This window comes from Halichoerus grypus, chromosome 15 (genome assembly GCF_964656455.1).
Source record: "Halichoerus grypus chromosome 15, mHalGry1.hap1.1, whole genome shotgun sequence".
NCBI lineage: Eukaryota > Metazoa > Chordata > Mammalia > Carnivora > Phocidae > Halichoerus > Halichoerus grypus.
Window position 1 is genome coordinate 3,839,600 of NC_135726.1, and position 18,169 is coordinate 3,857,768.

General features: G+C 54.7%; 1 protein-coding gene across 1 annotated transcript; it reads left to right on the forward strand.

The window, feature by feature from the left end:
* Nucleotides 1–6,219: 6,219 nt before the first annotated feature.
* Nucleotides 6,220–16,140, forward strand: CIBAR2 (CBY1 interacting BAR domain containing 2). The gene is made up of 8 exons (XM_078063523.1): nt 6,220–6,310; nt 7,274–7,508; nt 9,207–9,275; nt 9,349–9,444; nt 10,396–10,512; nt 13,221–13,334; nt 15,119–15,220; nt 16,021–16,140. Exons 1-8 carry the CDS (start codon nt 6,291–6,293, stop codon nt 16,138–16,140), a joined length of 873 nt encoding a protein of 290 aa, XP_077919649.1. The 5' UTR covers nt 6,220–6,290.
* The last annotated feature ends 2,029 nt before the right edge of the window (nt 16,141–18,169 follow it).

The window sequence follows — 18,169 nt, forward strand, 5'->3', positions numbered from 1 at the left end:
TTGTGCATCATCAGGTTTTGAAATCATCCCTGGGTTTTCCAAGGGAAACATATTTTGGGTTTTCTTTCTTTTCTTCTGCTCATTTGAAGAAATCCGAGAGTCCTTTCTAATTGTTTGGTCAAGACTACAGACAGGGAGTGAGGCACGCCACAAATATGATCTTGAGCCCAGGGAACCCACTAGCCTGGAGAGACAGGACATCAGGCCTGTCACTGGTGCTTGGTCAGCACATGAGCTCTGAGTTCTAGAGAGTACAGGGTGTTTGCCAAGTTCCCCAGATCCCTGACATTGGGTCCCCATCGGGAAAGACCGAAGGAGTCTACATCAAGCTTCCTGAGCCTGGGGCTTTTGTGGATGGGAGTGCCAACTGAGTCCATGGGGAGTTGGTAGATGGGGGCCCTGCCAAAATTGGGACCCTGCATCCTAGACTACATTCCCTAGCCTCCTTTGGAGCTACATGTGGCTGTGTAACTTGGTTCTGGCCAATGGAATATGAGCACAAAGTGATGTGTACAACTTAAGTAAAGAAAGGGACATGGTCTTCTTACTGACTAGATGGTGGATGTGATGACTGGAGTTCCAGCAGCCATTTTGGACTATGAGGCAACTCTAAGAATAGAAGCCAATAGAAGAATAAAATAGGAGAAATCTGGACTCTGACATCATGACATCACACAAGTGAGAAATAAATGTCCATGTTCTTAAAGCCATGATTATTTGGGGTTTCCTTTTACTTGTGGCCAGTACTCTTTCTAAATGATGTACCATTTTTTGGTTGAGGGGTGGAGTTGCAGTCACGTGCAGAGGGGCTGAAGGGACCTAGTATGTGTGAGAGGCTGGGGCACACTCTGAGACTGATAATTAATATGCATAATAGTAATTGTGACATGTATCAGTGTGTATGTGTTAAACATTTAGCCTAGTGCCTGGCCCAGGGTAAGAGCCCCCTAAATTTTAGCAACTGTATTGTCATTATAGGTGACTAAACCCCGTATCCTGGTACATGGGATGCAAAGGGCTGTCTATGGTCAGAGGGAAGAACCCGGGAGCGGGAGGCATTTGAACATGGCCTTAAAGATGGAATAAGAAGAGCAAGTGACATCATCAGGCACGGTGACAAAGAGCTTCATGGATATTATTTCACATGACGCCCTGGGAACCCAGTAGAACAGATGCATTCCATCCTTATTATACTGGTGAGGGAACTGAGCCTCAGAGAGAGTAAGTACCTCCCCAAGGCACTCAGCAGGGCTGGATTTGGACTTGGACACTCTGGCTCCACAGTCCTCCTGCCTGCGGGTCTGTGGGCTGAGAACCAGGGCTCAGGCAATGGGAAGAGCAGGAGCAAAGTGCCAGGGGTCCAGTCTGGAGCTTAGGGCCCACGTCCAGGAGTGGGGAGCATGTTAAAGCCCATGAGGGCAGTGGGGGCTTCACGATCAGCGCCCCCTGGACAGGCACCCCACCAGTTCTCTGGTCCTTCAGGGTTTGTATTACTTCTGTGTGCTCTGTGGCCAGCCCCAGAGAAGGGATAAACGGTCAGGCTTGGAATTTAGAGGGAGTTTCCTGTGGCTATTGTAGCAAATGACCACAAACTTAGTGGCTTGACACAACACACGTTTATTATCTCATGTCCTGGAGGTCAGGAGTCAGAGCAGGAGGCAGGGTCTGGGGGTATAAAGGGTAGGCAGGATGAGAACCCCACCCCCGCCCCTTCCAGGGGCTGCCCACCACGTGGAACTGAGACACTCTGCTCCGTTCTTTATTGCTCTTTGCCAATTCAGGGCCCAGCGCCTGGGGAAGCATACTCTACCACCTGCTTCTCCAACACCCCTCCCAGCCATACCCCTCCTGGGCTGGCCTGATGCTCCCCCAGTGCATCCCCATTTGGGATGGAGCCATTTCCCAGGGGTCTGGACCACCCTGCTGCTTTCACCAACCAGGACCCAGCTGGGGGGCTCCACAACCCCATTCCCCCTGGGGCCTCTTAGCATGACCCCCAAGATCTCTGCACACATCCCCCAAACCAGACTCAGAATCGGAAGAAATGCTGGGCCCTGGCAGGGTCACAAACACGCTGCCAAGTGTGGGGTCTGCAGCAGCCCCGAACTGAGCCCCCATCTGAGTCCATGCATTAGCCGGCTGGCTTTGCAGTCTGAGAAATGTCAGTACAGTGTAATGTCGCTGCTGGAAAAAAAAACTAATTTGATCTTTGGCTGCACTGACAATGTCTGAGGCTTGGATCTGGGAGGGAAGAGCTCCCTGAGCCCAGTTAGGTCGGACTACATGTGGGGACGGGGCTCCTGCGGGCTCTGGCAAGCCCTCTGCCCATCTGGACCTGGCACTTCCATCCTGCCCTGGGTTACTACGGCCAGACACTGAGGGTCCTTCCCAACATCTCCCCAAAGTGACCTGATGAGGGCGGACGATTACTATTCCTACTTCACCGAGCCTCAGTGAGGAGTCCTGGCCTGTCCTGGGACCAGCTCTGAGCCCTCCTCCCAAGTGTGCAACCCAATCTTCCAGGAAACATCAATGACCCCAAATGGAGCAACGTTCTCCAAAACAACTGGCCCAGAGTCCACAAAAATGTCAGAATCAGGCCAGCTAAAGACAGCAGGTGAGCCTGGATCAGATCCTAGAACAGGAGAAAATTATGTTTGCTTATTGACTAAAATGACATCATTAGGACAAGTATGAATTCTGAACAAAGTCGGTAGATGAGATAATAGAATAAAATAATATGTGTTAGTTTCCTGGTTTCACCATTTGTACTGTGGCTGCCTAAAAGACCTGCCCTGCTCTTAGGAAGCACCCGTGAAGTGTCTGGGTAAAGGGGTATCGGGTCTGCAGCTTGCTCTCAAGTGGATCAGAGAATAACATACACACACAGAAAGAGAGTGAGTGAGAATGGTAAGACAAACTCAGTAAAATGTTCCCAATTGGGGAATTTGGGTGAAAGCGTTCTTGCATGATTTGTGTACAACTGAAACGATTTCAAAATAAAAAGTTGCAAAATAGAAAAGTCAGTATCTTGAAAGAAAACAAGGTTGAGGAGCAGTTCCCAATTTAAGGAGACCAAGTAGACTCAGGCAGGAATTGCAACGCCTCCCGAATCAGCAGGAAAGCCAGCTCTCAGGGACACGCATGGGACGGTGGGGGACGCGGGGATTTCGAGAGGGGGTATTGCGTCCGTGTTAATTTCCTGGGTGTGACAGTCCCATGAGGGCTCGTAGGAGAATGCCCTGGCTCCTTGTAGGTGCACGCTGGGGTCTGGGCAAAGGGTCAGGATGTCTGCATCCCTTGCGGGGTTCGGCAGAAATATGTTTACAGGAAAGAGAGAGTCCATGGGCTCCACACCCACTGGTTCCAGCGGCTGTGTTTTCAGTTGTTCTCAAGGACTCAGACCAGCCCGCCCTGAGAAGGGGTGTGGGGTGGAGAGAGGGCAGGAGGTGGCGGGAGGGGGGCCCCTGCAGGCGAGGTGCTCCCTGTGCCCCCGCTGTTCTCTCTCTGGCCGCAAGAGGTCTCCATGTGGCCCTGCGGGAAGGTGGTTTTCCTTTTGGAAAGTTCCTTAAAATCTCTAAGACGTGAATTAAAACGTCGCCCTTTCTCTCCGACTCCCCCGTCCCCGCTGCTCTTTCTGCCCTCTGTGTTAAGGTGGTGTCTTCTGGGCTGTGCTCCCCGCGCTGGGTTTCCAGGTCCCCAGCCACGCTGCCCCGCACGCTGGAGGACCTCATAAGGGGGTCTCTGCTGCCCTCCTGTGGCCATTGCCGACAACACAGACCCCCTCCTGGAGGGCAGAAGCCTGCAGAGCTTCGCAGCTTCTCCTCCTGGTCCTACAAGAGCGGGGTGTCTCCAGAGAAACGGAACCAGTCCCTCAGGGAGGAGGGACGTATTCTAAGGAGCTGGCTCGTGGGACTGTGGGGGCTGGCAAGTCCAAAATCCATCGAATGGGCTGCAGGCCTGGATGTTGCTGGCAGGGGACGTGGCCGAGGAAGGGCACTGGATTTAGTGACAATGAAGAACGACTGCAAAGGCAAGAGGGAGTGAAGGGAACCGAGAGCAAGGAAAGGCCACTTGTCTGCAAAGCTGCACGAAGCGGGGAGTAGTAGAGGAGGGCTGGGGGGGTCAGTTGGGGAGCAATTTCTCCATCAGGAGGAGAGGCTTGCTCCTGCTGAAGCTGGCAGGAAGGAGCGTGGAGGGACAGGGACACAGAGCAGGGATGCTTGTTGGACCAGGGACCAGATCCAGAACCCAGGGCAAAGGCGCCTCCTCCATGTGGGCGCCTCTCAACATGGACGAGACTCTCCACCAGGCTTGCTCAGGAGGGGATTCATCAACCAAAGGGATCATCAAAAGTATAGGGCGCAGGTGAGAAGTCAGAGGACCCGGAGAAACCAGGCAGGCCACCAGCCCCTGTGGGGAGAGGCTGACCACGTGGGAACACAGCAGCGCTGTGGGGAGGGAGTGGGGTGTGCGAGTGTCCTGGGGCCACCATACCAAAATGGCATTAACACGACAGAGGTTTATGCTACAGTCTGGAGGCCAGAGGTCCAAAATCAAGGTATGGGCAGGGCTGAGCTCCCTCTGAAGGCTTCAGGGGAAGAGCCTTCGTGCCTCTCCCTGGGGAAGATCCTCTTCGTGCTCCTGGTGTTGCCGGCCATCCTTGGCCAGTGGCCACGTCCCTCCAGTCTTAGCTCCTGTGTCAGACGGCCGTCTCCCTGGGTCTCTGCTTTCTCTTCTTATAAGAACACCAGTCGTTGGACTAGACCTCTTCCTACTCCAGCATGACTCATCTCAGCTAGTTATATCTGCAAAAAACCCCTTTCCAAAAGAGGTCACTTCCGGAGGTTCTAGGGGACATTTTGGGGAGACACTTTTCAACTCAGCACAGCCTCCAAGAGTGAAGGGGGCCAAGAATGTGAGGGGGATGGGACCCGGTGCGCTGCACAAAGTGGGGGCACAGGAGCTCCGGCCCCAGCCCGCCCAGCGTCCTGCAGGGGAGAGCCTCAGGGCACCGGTCAGGGGAAGTGGCGTGCCCCACACGGAGCTGCCGCACAGGACGACGCTGAGTTATGTTTACGTGCTGCCCCTGGCACACAGGGCACAGCCAAGTGTAGGGAGCAGGCAGGCAGCAGCACAGGGAGACGGGGCACCCAGGACCCGCCGCGGGGGAACGGTCACCACCCTGGGCCGATGTGCAGGGAACCGCAGTGCAAGTCTGGCCCTGCCCTGTCCCTTTACCCTCACACCAGAGACTTCTTTCTCCCAACGAGGACAAGGCAAGGATATATTGTCCCATTTTATAGGGGAGGTGACTTGCCCGAGGTCCCACAGCAGGGCTGGAGTCTGGGATTTAAACCTGTGTTTAGCTGATTCTAAAGTCCTTGCTTTTATCTGTGCTTAAAAAAAAAAAAAAAAAAAAAAAAAAAAAAGCCTCTCCACTCTGAAAACCTGCAGACACACCAAATGAACGGCCGCATCCAGGGAGTCCCAGCCCAGAGGGTTGCCAACGTTCTGCTATGGGTTCGGTCCACACCTGCCCCTCCTCCCGCCGCATCTCTTAGTGTTGCGACCTTCATGCTGCTTTAGGTAAAATGTACATACAGTGAAAGATACACAGCTTCCACTTAGTAAAATGTGTTATACCTTAGTACAGTTTCATCGTGTGGTCTTGGATTTTCTTTCTGTGTCCTCTTTACTTTCTTACTTTTCTAACAATGAGCAAGAACTGTTTTTATAAATGAGGGGAAAAATAAGATGATGATTGAAATGTTAAAGAAGTCCCTTTGGGCTGGGGGCTCCGTCCCCTCCACTCAGCTACAAGGCTTCAGGACCCCCCAGATTCACTCTGTGCTTTCCCATACAGCCCCTCCCCAGTAACCAGGTATCCTAGGACCCTGCTTGCTGCTCCCAGACTTTTGGGGAAGGCTGGGCGGCAGCCCCTCATGGCTGAGCCCCAAGCAAGCTCCCCTAAATCTGACCTCTGTCCAGTCCTAGGGAACCTCCACACTGCCTGGTTCCGCAGAACCTCCACCCTCAAACGAAGGGTACGGGGCTCTCTGGGACCCCTCCCCCCAGCCAATGCGAGGCTGGGCAAGGCTGGCCTCGGGAGAGGTTGCCAGGCAACCAGCTGGGGCTCCTCCCAGGGTGGCTGTGGGTGGCCATGTTGCCTGGCAACCAGGTGGCAGCGTCCCTTGAGCCCAGCCGACACAGCTGCGCCCAGCCCTGCGGGACCCCTGGGGCCCTGGCCTTATTCCCCTAGCCTAGGACAGCTGGTGCCTCCTGTCACAATGAGCATTGTTCTCTCCAGGTGAGTGGCCCTGTGCTGGCCTTGGCTGGGAGGGAAGGGGAAGCAGGGTTTGGGGGCCTGATGTACCAAGAGAGATGGGTAAAGGGTGCTCACCCCCACCTCAAGGTCAAGGGAAGCCCAGGGAAGCATCCAAAGTCTGACCTCTGCTTCCCCAGCATTATTGCCCACAGCTCTGGGGTGGCCAAATTCAAAGGATCCATCCCCTCTCTCCCTCATCTGCTCACCTGGGAAAGTTCTCTTTGTGCCTCCAAGCCCACCAGACACCGCGCCCCTGTGGCACCGTCCCTGATCCTATCAATGCGGTCTTACAGCTTTGCCTGCCCCTTACCCATTTGTTTTGGCGCCTGGTTCCTCTGAGCTTTGCAAACTCGAGGGTGCCTCTGAACCACTCCATGTGCTTCTATAAAAATGCAGCCCCTGTTGATAATAACAGGGAAACCATGTTTGCCCCGAGGGGAGGGCCTATGGGAACTCTCTGTACTTTCCCCTTAGTTTTTCTGTAAACCTAAAACTGGCCCCCCAAAAAAGTTTATTAATTTTTTAAAAACCTTCAGGGTTCAGAGAAGGGAGAGAATCTCAACAGCTTGGGGGGGTGGTGGCGTGGAGCAGAATCGGCGGATTTTGGAGGGAGGGGGCCATTGCAGCCAGGGATGGTTGGAAGACAGAATAACTCCCCCAGGAAGATCAAAGCCCCAGGAAGGGTCCCAGGGAGGGTCAGGCTGGATTTGGAGCCAAAGCACCCTTTGCATTCCTTCCAGCCATTTGATCAGCCTTCAGGTCCAGCTGGTCTCCCAAATCTGCCTTGACAGAACTGTGAGCATTACTGGGGGAGCGGGGAGCAGGTACCTGGCAGGGTGCTCGACAGCTAGGTGGCAGGTGATGTGTAGGTGACCCCTGTGTCGCTGTCCTGACCTACCTGGATGTCACGGCCCAGAACAGCCTCTCAGGCCCCCTCCTCCCCAGGGACAGCCAGGTGAGGGTGATGGAGAACACCGTGACCAATGCCGAGAAGTACTTTGGCCAGTTCTGCTCGCTGCTGGCTGCCTACACCCGCAGGACGGCTCGGCTGCGGGACAAGGCTGACCAGCTTGTCAAGCAGCTCACCGACTTCGCCAACACCGAGAACCCAGAGCTGCGGGCCACCGTGAGGAGCTTTGCCGAGGACCTGGCCAAGGTGCAGGATTACCGGCAGGCCGAGGTAGGCGGGTCGCCCAGGAGGACGAGGGTGGGGGTCTGAGGGTGGGAGCCGCCCTGTTGGGGCCACAGCTAACAAACACCTCTTCCAAAGGCGTCCCTGAAGGGTGGACACTCACACCACTCCCTCCCTGGGGTCGCGCCGCCCTTTATGGGACTGAGAGCCTGGAGGCTCTGCAGTGTTGGACACAGGCCGGACAAGTCAGGGGGCCCAGGAAGCCAGGGGGCCCAGGAAGCCAGGCCTGAGGGCTGCAGCTGTGGGCTCTGCGAGTCCCAGGCAGGAGGCACATTCCGGGGCCCAGGACCCCCAGAAATCCTGGCGGGGGAGGGCGAGGAGGCAGCGGGGTGTTAGATGACTAAAAATACACACCTGCCAGCCCAGGAAAGCCCTGTGTGACGGCAGACAAGATCCAACCAGCTTTTCTTTTGAATAAGCACGAAACGAGACCCACTGCGGGCAATACATAGGTGTCTGCATTCAGAAACCTCACTCCCCGACGCAGTCGTGCAGAAACCACCCCTCGCGCACCGTCTCAGGAGAGGCGACCAGACGGCACCGTTGGTCCCACGGGACTGCTGTCGGCAGGGCAGCCGCCTGTGTCAGCGAATCGCCTCTCTCCCAAGGAAAAGTAAAACTTCTCCTATCTCTGGGACCAGCAGGTCGTCAGAGCTTGGAGCCAGGCCCCAGAGCAAACTCCCCGGAGACCTGCCGTCCTCCATGTTTATGTTTCAAAGAGATACCTGCCATGCCTGGCTTGTAAACCATCAAGAATCTTATTTAGCTTTTAAAAAGATTTACATAAGCCCCAAAGGCACAGAGAAAGGGATTTACAACTGCAGGTTTTCTAAAAGAAAATGCTGTAAGGAAAGCAAGGGGAAAAGTCTCTTTTCCTTTTGACTCCTGGGAAAATTGTTATTATTTAAGATTTGTGTTTACCCCAGCAGGGTCATAAGCCTTGACAAGGAGAAGGAAGGGGCTTGGTGGGGATTCCAGATCCCCTGGCCCATCTGGCAAGCCAAGATTTCAGGGGATCCCCCTGCCACTGGTCCTCAAGGCATTAGCCTCACCTGCGAACTTGTTAGAAATGCAGAATCTTGGGTCACGCTGAGGACGTGCTGATTCAGAACCCCTGGGGGTGGTGGCGGGCAATCAGGGTCTTAAGGGGCCCAGGGGAAAGGTATGGGAGGGCTCCTATGTCTGGCTCAGTTAGGGACCAACTCAGGGGTGTGAGGCATCCCCCTCACAGATCCTGCTGTGCCCTCGGGGGGTGGGGGGGCCTGCACAGCGCGCTCAGCTCAGGCAGCTCTGAATCCCAGGCTGTATTGTGTTCCAAGTGAGTCTCTCTAGTCCCTGCAGCGAGGTCATAAGGCAGTCTGGGGAACTGGAATTGCAGTGACTCCCAGTGAACTGTCATGACACCCTCGGTGGGCACAGTAGTTATACCCATTTGATGGGAGAGGTAACAAGGCTCATGAGATGAAATGTATCACCCCAGCCTTTGGGAAGCAGAGCCCTGAGCGGAGGCGGGGGCTCACAACCCTCTAAGGGGCGAGGGAGGGTGTCTCGTGCTTCCGCAGCGCCTCACGGGCTCCTGTCATGCAGCACGTGGCACTCTCTAAATGCAGGCCGGAGGCCCCACAGGCTGCACGCACCTCCCTGGTCCTGTCTGCTCTGACTCTCTGTGTGTCCATGCTCCCCCAGGTCGAGAGGCTGGAGACCAAGGTCGTCAGCCCCCTGAAACTGTACGGGGCGCACATCAAGCAGACACGGGTGAGCAGGGGACACTGCCCGACGGGGTCTGGCCCACCAGACATCCAGGAAACAGCCCTCCTCTGTCCTCTAGGCCGAGATCAAGAAATTCAAACAAGTCCAGAAGAACGAGATCAAACAACTGGAAAAACTGGAGAAACTGAGGCAGAAGTCCCCTTTGGACAGGCAAATGATCGTATCCTTCCCCGGAGGTCGGGCCTGAGGCTGCTGGGCCAGGGTGGCCATTTCTCACAGCAGTCCTCTGGGTCAGGGCTGCTGGTTAACCTGGCTCCTTAACAGCACCTTTCTCAGTCCCAGGTGAGTGCCCTAGGGCTGTGCGGGAAGGCAGAATCTCATGCAGGTGACGAATGACCTCACAAAACAGCCAGGTGAGCTTTTACCTGGGCAGGTGTGTGCAGAGCCTGGCGCTCAGGATGCAGGTCAAAGGTGCAGGGCAAGCAGTGGGCTGGGGGCTCTGGAGACCTGGGTTCTGTCCCCTCGTTCACACTGATCAGTAAGCCAGCAAGTCACCACCCTTCATGCCCCCACCTCCTTATCAGGGCTACTTACTGAATGCTCGCTGGATGTGGGCACCTCTAGCCTCATGCCCATTGTCTAGATGGGGAAACCAAGACCAAGAAAGGGGAGCTGCCCAAGGTCACAAAAGGGAGGCCAGGGGCGAACCTGGAACTCCACTCTGAGGGTGTCTGACTCTAAAATCCAGGTTCTTCGTGTGCCTGGTGAGGAGTCGGGTCAGATGAATTACTTAATTACCTAAAAACGTTCCACATGCAGGAATTAATTATTATTGAAAGTGGAGCACCTGTTATAATAGCTCAGCAGGTGCCCACTGTTTAATTCCTACGACAACCCTGCAAAGCAGGTGTTATTACTGCCCCCTGCTTACAGGGAAGAGGAACTGAGGCTCAGAGAGGTTTAGTGACTTGCCCAGGGTCACACAGCCAGGAAGCAGGTCCATCCAAGCAGTGCCTGGCCCTTTCACCATGGTCCTATTTGGTCTTTCCTTCGATGACCAAATTGGCAAGAGATGTCCATGAGGCAGGAGAGAGGACCCAAAAGAAGAACGGAAAGTGACCCAGAATAGTGTCTAAAGGCCAGAACCACCCCATGACACTTCTACCCCTGGAGTCAGGCAGAGACCAGTGTGCAGAGGGCCTCAGCGGATGCCAGCCGCACCACCCGCCAGCTGGAGGAGATGATCGACACCTTCCAGAAGCAGAAGCTGAAGGACCTACAGGTAGGTGGGGTCGGCCCTGTGTTAGAAGTACTCTGGCCTCACGTATGAGTGTTTTCATACATGTGCGTGTGTGTGCATCTGTGTATGTGTGTGAGTGTGCACGCACGTGTGTGCATGGCATATGTGTGAGCACATACGTGTGTACGTGAGCAGGTGTGTCCTGGGCTCCCAGGACAGTTCATCTTGGCCTAATCCCGGCTGCAGGGGGAAGGCCCTGCCTCTGAGCACCCAGGCCCAGCTCCCCACTGGGAGAATTTGGCAGACTTTGTCCCCCACCAAGTCCCCCACTTTCCGCACAAGGACCCACAGCATTTGTTCTGACCTCCTCCTCCTTTCCTTGCCCTTCACTGAGCCAGCCATGTTTAGGTCAGCCCGGGGGGACAGGTGATGCCTCCCTCCACACCCCCGCCCCCTGCGGCGCAACCCAGAATCCTGGGCCCAGAGCCCCAGCTGGTCACAGGGATCCCTGCACCCACTCTCGACACCTGCCCCCCACTCTCAGTTGCAGCCCCAGGATCTCACAAAAGGCGGCTGCAATTCGTCACTCCTGGGTTAAATGCCCTCCCATGACTTCTCTTACTCTAAGGATAAAGGTAGAAATCCTCCCCAAGCCTCTGGAAGCCCCAGCCCAGCCTTATCCTGAACGCATCAATCAAGCTCAGGTGCACAGAACCCCGAGACACACCTCAGTCCCTTTGCACAGGCTGTGCCCTCTGCCAAGAAGGCTTTGCCGTCACTCTGCATAAGTTAACACCTCCTCATCTTCAGGGAAACTCACCCGGACCCCCAGTTCAGTCCAGCCCTGATGTTAATTCACTACTCTGCTCCCTCTTGGTGCAGTTATCCCAAGGGGATGAGTTAATTGTATCTTTAATTCACTCATTAATCCAACAAATGTAGCACACACCTACGATGTGCCAGGCACTGTGCCTGGAGCTGGGACATCACAGCCAGAAGAGCAAGGCCCCTGTCCTCATGGAGTTGACACCCTGGGGAAGACCCATGACGCATGCAAATCATTACGGAGTGAAGAGTTTTGGGGGGGCACCTTGCTGTTCCATGCCTGCCCCCCACACTGCATGTCCGTGCCACGGGGCATGAACACATGGGGCACGACGTGGCGCCTGCCTGCCGTGTGCCCGCTGGGTCCCTGCACTGGGTCCAGGGCCTGGCACTTTGCAGTACTCAGGCAATATCTGGGAACTGAATGCACAAGGAGAGAACCCGTGGTGAGGAGTGCTCAAGCATCTGTGTTGCAGGCAGGACCTAAAACTACAGCAGGCCATTATTAAGGACCTGATGTTTATGAAGGCCTGAAAGCAGGGCTCTGTGGAGTGCCAGCAAGAGTTGGGGATGAGATTCTTGGCTTCCACAGTTAGGGACCAACAGATGAATGCAGTTTAAAATAGGCATCCTTTAAACTTTGGGGATTAAATTTGTAAGAGGCACTTATCCAAGCCATCCCCGAGAGAGCCCTCCCAGTTCTGAAAGAGCAGAAACTCAGAACTGGAGGTAATGTTTATCACCGTATCGGGTCTAGGTCCCATGTCTAATAAAGTGATCATATTTACAAAAGAGCTCTCTGGCTTCTGTGAAAGCGTGTAAGTGATGCTTTCATACGGGGGTTCGCAGAGCTGAGCGTGCGGCAGGAATCTCCTGGAGGGCTGCTTAAAACACAGATCCCCCAGCGATGGGTCCACCCGGGAGTCCCATTCCATGGGGCTGGGTGGGGTTGGAGAATGTGCATTTCTGACAAACTCCCAGGTAGGGCTGGGGCTGATTTGGGGAGCCCAGACAGAACTGCTGTGCTAAGAGATTCTTGTAGGGCTTTGTAAACTCGGGCCACCCTTGTCCCCGCTGTACAGATGAAGACGCTGGGGCTCAGAGAGGATCGGTCATTTCCTCGGGCCATATGCCAGTGAGTGGCAGGAGAAGGCCTGGGCCCTGCCTCTTGATCTGCAGAGGTGACCACGAGGCCAGCCTCCCAGGGGTGGCCGGGGAGGAGCCAGGAGGCACGTGTTGCCATCCGTCTTGGCCCCTCTCCCCTCTCCTCTCCTACGCTGGCTTGGGGACTTCCTCTGAGCCCGCCCCTCCACCAGGGACTTCCAATGTTTGTGTGAAGTGGGGTGTTTCCAAACTGCAAGCTCCCCCCGCCCCAGCACCAAGCCTGTGTCCTGCCGGGGCCCAAAGCAAAGTGGGAGCCTCTGCGAAGGCCTGGCACGCAGTGGGGGCCCTCCCTGGGGCCGGGCACGCAGGAGGAGCTCTGTAAGAGCTCACTGAGCTGAGCAGAACCATCTGATCAAGAGAAGCCAATACTACGTTTTGACGAACTGGCTCGTCAGGTTGTGAGATCCACTCATAGCCCAGGGGGGACAGAGGCCGGAGGTTTTGTAGCCATCCCCCTGCAGACACCTGTCCTCAGAGTGAGAGAAGCAAAGCCTGTGCAGATGAGCCCAGGTGACAGAGCAGCGCAAAGGACGTCCCTCAGAAAGCCCTCTGCGTTTCCAGAACAATTCCCGTGCAAGACAGCTTTTGAATGGGAATGTATTGTCTGTTTAAACAAAATAAATTAAAAGTAACATGGGCCTATGACCTGTCCCCATAAGAACAGCTAACACCCTCCACCCCCATTTGTCCATATTCACAATGACCCCACGAATCCCCTTGTGACAGTGTTGCTTATGTTATTTGGGCTTCTCTCCCCATAGAAAATTTTTTCAGACTTTGTCACCATCGAGATGGTCTTCCATGCCAAAGCGGTGGAGGTATATTCCAGCGCCTTCCAGATCCTGGAGAGCTATGACCTGGAGAGAGACCTGGAGGTATACCCCTCAAATGCCCCATTTTCCACTTGATGGTGTGGGGTTCAATTTGAGTTTAGGTATCTTGATAGAAGCCATTTTATTGGCAACATTTTGCAATTGTTAGAATTTTGAAGACTCGTTCTGATGAATTCTTTTAAATATCTGCCCCTGGCTACCAAAACTAGAGGTGGGGGATTTTCCCAAGTCTATCATTCTGGAATATCAACCTGTTCAGCATCACTCAGGTGTTTAAAAACAAACAAATGAGTCACCAGTGACAAAAGGCATCCCAGGCCGATGCTTGCTACAGTTTAGATGCAGACAAAGTGCTTATCATCCCCACCTCGTCTGATGAATATCAAGCACGAGCTGATGTATCCGTAACACATTGTGCCAAACCCAGTGCCCTCAAACAGCTATCGCTCACTGTGATTATCTTCTGCGGTTCTGGGGTAGGTGGGCTCAGCTGGATGCTCTTATGTGGGTCTTTCCTGGGTTTTCATCAGTTGGTAGCTGGGGCTGGAGTCACGTTAAAGGCTCCCTCCCCCATATCTGATAGATGATGGCTGTTATCTGGATAGAGGACAGGCTTCTTGGTTTGCAGTGTTCGGTGCAAAGTGAAAATGTGGGCCCTTCGTGCAATGATTATTAAGAGTTTCAAGAGAGTGACAGCAGAGTATTAGACGAAACACAGGGCGCCTCTGAGCTCGGGGTCCTGGGTCACTTCCTGCAGGAGCTGCACCCCCACACAGGCCCACCTGCTTGGGTCCGCAGGGGTCTGCAGCCCTGAGGCCTCTCCAGCTGGTGTGGGCTTCCTCATAGCATGACAGCTGGTCTACAGCGAGCATCCTGGGGCGGCCGGGTGCCTCAGTGGGTTAAGTGTCTGACTTGATTTCAGCTCAGGACATGATCTCAGGGTCGTGAGATTGAGCCCCGCATCTGGCTCCGTACTGGGCATGGAGCCTGCTTCAGATTCTCTCTCCCCCTCTGCCCCGCCCCAACCTCTAAAAAAAATTTAAAAAATAAAAAAATAAAGCATGCATCCCATGACAGAGGCAGGTAGAAAATGTATCACCTTTTATGACCTAGCCTTAGAGGTAACTTAGTGTTGCTTCTGCCACAGTCTATGGTTTAGAAGTGAGTCAGTCACTAAGGACATATTCAAGGGGAGAATTATATTCCAGCTTCTGATGGGCAAAGTCTCAAAGAATTTGTGGGTAGGCTTTAAAACCACCACATGAGATTAAATGCAGACCAAATAGGCTCTGGTGTGCTCACTCATCTCTACAATATTTTTTTTAATATTTTATTTTTATTTATTTGAGAGAGAGTGAGAGAGAAAGAGAGAGATATTGAGAGAATGAGTGGGGAGAGAGGCAGAGGAAGAAGGAGACCTCCTGCTGAGCAGGGAGCCCGATGTGGGGCTCAATCCCAGGACCCCGGGATCATGACCTGAGCTGAAGGCAGACGCTTCACTGACTGAGCCACCCAGGCGCCCCACTCTCTACAATATTCTTTTAGGGGCAAGAGCAATCTCTAATTTTTCTGTGTGACTATAGATGCTCCCTAGACTCTCTGGGCCTGTTTCCCCGTCTGTAACATGGGATGATGACGCCCACTTACCGGGCTACTGTAGATTACCTGGAGGAACGCACAGGAAGCCCCCAGACAGGACCTAGTCCAGGTGGGGTTCTGGTAGTACCAGCCGTGCATTACCTTCTTCCCCTTCCCCTGCCCCCCTCCCCCTGCCCCTTCCTTCATTTCCTGATTGGAAATAATCCATCCTGGTCTCTCCTGGGCAGGATTTTAGAGCCAAGATGCATGGGGTTTACGGACATTACAATGCTCGGCCACTCAAGGATACCACGCCTTCCCCAGCTGTCCCGTGGGCTCTTACTGGCCAGGTGAGCACTGGGGGTGGGAGTGTGAATCCTGTGACGAGGGAGAGGCCATCTGAGGACAGGGATTTGCATGAGGTCCTGAGGAGGAGGCACTGCTTAGAGAGTGTGTAGACCTGCCCTAGGGTCTGACCTGGGCTCGCCCGAAAGTGAAATACAAGTAACACGCATCACCAGGCAGGTGCAGCCACCGTGTGTCCTGAGCGCCCCCTAGAGGCATCCTGAAGTGTGTCCACTTGAGAAGCAAGGGCTCTCTGGACAGGTCACTCCTGTTTCCCAGCCCTTGGGCCCATGGGTTTCAGAAGTCCAAATTTCTCAGATTTTCAGAAAGTCAGATGGTACACATACTCCATGTTCTCCTACAAGCTCCGCAAAGCACATTTCTATTTCTGCAGGAAGACCTCTGATGGCTCAACCAAGTACGACAGACTCTAAGCAGCCTCATGCCAATCAGGGGAGGTTTAGTCACTCAGTGAGTGGGGGGCCAGGGGGAGCCTTGCCCCACAGTGGAGGCGGCAGGCTTCCTGAATAATTCTCTCTAAAGGCAGTGAAGCAAGTACGGCCCCCAGCTAGACCACCTGGGTCCAAACCCACTGCTCCCAAGCTGTGTGACCTCAGGAAAGTACCTTAACTTTTCTGTGCCTCAGATTCCTCCCCTGCAAAGTAGGGCTAATAACAGGGCCCCCTTCATAGGGTTGTGGTGAGTACCAGGTGAACAAATCTACAAGAAGCTCTTAGAAAGTGCTCGATACTTGTCGCTGCCTTTAATATTACTGATGCTGTGCTGATGACCGTTAACCATTCAGAGCACTCAGACCACCATACGGAGCCAGAGGAGAGATGAGGAGGAGGAGAGCACAGAGCACTCTGCCGAGGAGGACCCCGTGGAGGACCTCAGGGGACAGGGGCAGGCACCCCAGCAATAGGACCAGAGCTCCCCAGCTGGAAAGATGGGGGCTCACCCCAGATGCTCTGGGCTGGGGGCACAGCCCCCCGGGTGAGTGTCGTGTCCTCCGAGCCTCTGTTTCCTCATCTGTGCAATCTCGCTCACCTGACAGGTCACTCTGGGGATCCACAGGCTTAGCATGGTGCCTGGTACACCATAGGTGCTCAATAAATGCGGGGTGCATCTTAACCTGAATCGTGCTGGGTCTCACTTCCCACCCTATGACCTGCGGACTCGGATGTTTACACCCTTGCTGATGTTGAGAACAGGGTGGCTTCGTCTCCCAGGGCTGCTGTAACAGAGCACCGCGACCTGGGGGCTCCAACAGCAGGAGTTTACTCTCTCACAGCTCCGGAGGCCTGACGTCTGAGATCAAGATGTGGGCAGGGTGGGCTGCTGCTGAGGCCGTGGGGGAGAATGTGCTCCAGGCCTCTCCCCGAGCCTGCTGGCCATCTTTGGCATCCCTTGGCGTAGAGACGCGGCATCCTGATCTGTGTCCTCATCCTCACGTGGCATTCTCCCCGTGTGTCTGTGTCCAAATTCCCTCTTTTTATAAAGACACCAGTCTTATGGGAGTAGTAGGCCCAGTGTGACCTCATCCTAACTAATTATATCTACAAAGACTCTATTTCCAAATAAGGCCACATTGTGAGGCACTGGGAGTTATGATTTCAACATAGAAGTTTTGGGGGGACATGAGTCACCCCTAACACATGGCCATGATATGCGGGGATAATCTTGGGACCAGGGACACATCACAGAAGTCTAGGGAGGTGGAGGGTTGACGAAGGTGAAGGAAGGAGGTGAGAACCACGATTTTCTTATCAACAAAGTGGGGAACACAAAGCCTTCATGGGATCACTGCAGGATTAACATCCTCACCACAATGACTTTTATTATCCCAAATCCAGCTCCATGGCACCTCCTCAGGGAAGCCCACCCTGATTCTACCAGGGAGAACACTCATTCCAAACATAACTAAAACATTCTATATTTTCTATATAGTAATTTGTAAAACAACAAATAGATTACATCTTACACGTAGTCATGTTTTATACTATACATTGTATCTCATACTTTTATATGCATACGTATGCACGCGCACACACGCACGTACACACAAATGTACATCTTCAATCTCAGCTGTGTCCCAACCCCACTAACAGTTTCTACAGAAAAATGGCCTTGCTTATTCACCCGGTGGTGCCTGGCACACAGTAGGTGCTTGTCCGTCCCTGCTCTGACCCCAGTGCCCCCAACAGACCAATGGTTCCTAATTCCAGAGCCGGACTCAGGCAGAGCCTTCCTCGACACCATCTCTGTGGATGGTCACTTGGGAAGCGGCAGAACAACTCAGAGCTTCTCCCTTTGGGGGCCCCAGAGGCAGAGGTGGGAGGTGGGGTGGACAGGCGTGGAAGGAGCGTGACTTCGGGGGCTCTCTGCACCGCTGGCCCCCCTGTGCATGTTTCGCCTCCTCTCCCCTCCTCACTGGAGGCGAGCTCGCCCACTGCTCGCCAGAGCAGTTTGTGCAGGTGTCGCCCGGGAGAGAGAAGGCGCGGGCACTGCGCGGCTGGACGGGCTGACCTGGCCAGTGGGAGCCTCGTCCAGGCACGGGAGACAGGAGCGCTGCTGCAGGGGCGTGCGGTTCTGGGGACAGGGGCATCTCTGGCCCCGGGGTGGCAGGGCCCTGAGGCCCACTGCAGACAGCGCTCAGGCGGTTCAAGGGGAAGCCCACCTCGGGGCCGTCCAGGAGCCCGAAGGCACTTGCTCCGGAATTTAGGCACGGACGGGAAGAGCCGCGCTCCGCCACGGCCAGACCCTGCCAAGCACGCAGCACACGGTGCTCAGGGACCGCAGGAGTCCACACCCGCGGCGTCCGCACTGCCCACAGCCAGCCGCACTCGGCGTGGCCCCGATCAACGTCCAAGGCGGCTTCCAGAACAACGCACAACCCAGACGCGGGTGGAGCCCGCGGAGCCCGAGCAGCCAGAGCGGGGGAAAGACCAGCC

Excerpts from the sequence above, each read along its gene's own strand:
- CIBAR2 (XM_078063523.1), top strand. The coding sequence starts at position 6,291 with ATGAGCATTGTTCTCTCCAG. Across the intron at positions 9,276-9,348 it reads CGCACATCAAGCAGACACGG|GCCGAGATCAAGAAATTCAA; the intron begins GTGAGCAGGGGA and ends TCTGTCCTCTAG. Across the intron at positions 9,445-10,395 it reads AGTCCCCTTTGGACAGGCAA|CCCTGGAGTCAGGCAGAGAC; the intron begins ATGATCGTATCC and ends TGACACTTCTAC.